The following is a 2,176-nucleotide window of genomic DNA, read 5'->3' on the forward strand; positions in this document are numbered from 1 at the left end:
CTTTAAACCCGCAATTATAGATTCCTCTAATAATCTAAGAGTGGTGTTGTTCAACAATACCCTAAATATGCACTCTTTTCCAAGTTATGCACACTAAATAGACACAGCTAATTGAGGATCCTGTCAATTAACTACAAAGAACACGAAGTTGAACAAATAAAGATTAAACTAGCAATTTGTATTCACATAAACAAGAAGTTCATCACCCAATAGGTTCCATCAACGCCTTAGACAAGGAATTTAGCTACTCATAGATATGGGAGAATAAACTAAGCTTGAATTCATCATAAAATCACAAGAAAAGAAGAAAGATGTTTAGAGTATTTTCTCCCAATCTTTTTCCTTGCAAAGAAACCTAAAAAATCAATACATGCCTCTCTTGGGCGAAGTCTAATGTTTTAAATAGGGTTTAGGTCTAAAAATCCCGTAATTAACACTTTGGTCCCTGAAGTTTCTGCGCCTGCCGCGGTTCTGCCGCGGTCGCGGTAGAACCGCAGCCAAACACCCTCGCGGAATCTTTGAACTTCTGCAGCTGCTTCCCACCGCGGTTCTGCCGCGGTCGCGGTGGAACCGCGGTGGATCCAGTTCTCTGAATCTTCGGCCTGTTTTTGCACGGGTCACTTAAGAAATTTCACAGTTGGCCTCTTTTTTCATCACTTTTGACTCCAAAACTGCTCCTTAGCCGTCTTTATACATATATCACCTACAAATCATGAAAAGCACTAATAAGAGCATTTTGTCACCACTTTTAGCATTAAAACTACACAAGAAGGTGATTATTTAAGGTGTGATTATAGTCAAATTCACCTATTATCATTGAGCCCGAAGGGGATATTACCAATGGCAAACCAATATTTGCCACCGGATGACAATTAATGAAGAATATTCCTCAATATTAAATGCACATTCGTTATTGGGGCTTTTGGCATTCATAGCTCGTTGTTACATATTCAGCAATGGCCCCCATTATTCTCGTTTAAGAGGGGCTTGATCCTATGACATTGTTCCTTAGGTATAGCTATAAATAGTGACTTCAACCGACACGAAATTTCTGGCAAACTTATGCCACACATTATTCCAAGCTAAATAATAGGAGTACTTTATTTTCTATCTAACAATATTCTTATTGCTGCCTTCGGAAGCCTTGCTCCCGGAACCAAGTTGTCCGCTATTTTATCTCGATTTCATCGCTAAGTCTTGCATTTTATTTAATTTATTTGTCATTTTGGAATCAAATCGATTCGTTTGTCTATCAACTACGCTATAAATTCAATTGTACCGTTTTACGGTTAAACATTTATCTTTTAACCTTTTCCCTGTACTGAAATAGATTGTTATGGCCTTAAAATATCGTGGAGAGCAAGTACTAGGTGGTATCTATACTGGGATTAATACAAAGCAGATATTCATGACGAGTAAAATGGTACTGTATCCTCCTCTCATCTTAATCTGCTAGCTAGAGATATATTTTATTATTAAAGCTGGTTAATTCTTTTGTGCTTTTATGTTGACACAATTGTTGTTATATATGTAGGTAGAAGAGTACAGTGGGCTTAAGCTGCAGCCACATAAGGCCATTGTTGGAGCTAATGCATTTTCTCATGAGAGTGGCATCCATCAGGTTTTGTGTTATTCTTCTCTAAAAGTTTTACCTCTACATATACTAGATCCTTTTTTTTCATTGTTCCTTTTTTTTATATATTTTTTTTAAAATGTGGTTTAGGATGGAGTGTTAAAGAACAGAGATACATATGAGTTTGTATCTCTTGAAGATGTTGGGTATCGTCGTGCTAATAAATACAGTATTAGTCTGGGAAAACTCAGGTACAATTTTATTTTCAGAGTAATCGATTTGTTATGTTGATGGTTTGATAGAGATTATTGTTCAAATTCTTTGGTCTTTTCCCCATATTTTTGGATGAGTCAAAAGAATTCGACTAATAATATATAGGCAAAATACATAAGTTACCCCCTAATCTATGGACCAAATCCCTCTTACACACTTTTTGCGGACCAAAATTATCTTACACACTCAAGCTTTTCGAAGTGTGCCTAAGACACACCTTTTTTGTGTTTGACCACTTCATCTCAGAGATTGCATCACACGCGCAAATTAAATCGTGACACGCGTCATAACTCAGAAAAAAAAAACTAGCATAATTTAGCATCCCAAATT

The 2,176-nt window shown here is 36.5% G+C and overlaps 1 protein-coding gene across 1 annotated transcript in view; it reads left to right on the top strand.

Annotated features, from left to right (window-relative positions):
• The first annotated feature begins 956 nt into the window (after window positions 1–956).
• The window catches only part of LOC109205551 (2-isopropylmalate synthase A-like), a 4,013-nt gene continuing 2,793 nt past the window's right edge, over window positions 957–2,176 (top strand). Inside the window, exons 1-4 of the mRNA XM_019368263.1 lie at window positions 957–974; window positions 1,331–1,423; window positions 1,535–1,621; window positions 1,724–1,824. Coding sequence (XP_019223808.1) covers window positions 957–974; window positions 1,331–1,423; window positions 1,535–1,621; window positions 1,724–1,824 — 299 coding nt within the window. The remainder of the gene's footprint in view (window positions 975–1,330; window positions 1,424–1,534; window positions 1,622–1,723; window positions 1,825–2,176) is intronic.

The sequence above is a fragment of the Nicotiana attenuata genome, unplaced genomic scaffold (assembly GCF_001879085.1).
Source record: "Nicotiana attenuata strain UT unplaced genomic scaffold, NIATTr2, whole genome shotgun sequence".
NCBI lineage: Eukaryota > Viridiplantae > Streptophyta > Magnoliopsida > Solanales > Solanaceae > Nicotiana > Nicotiana attenuata.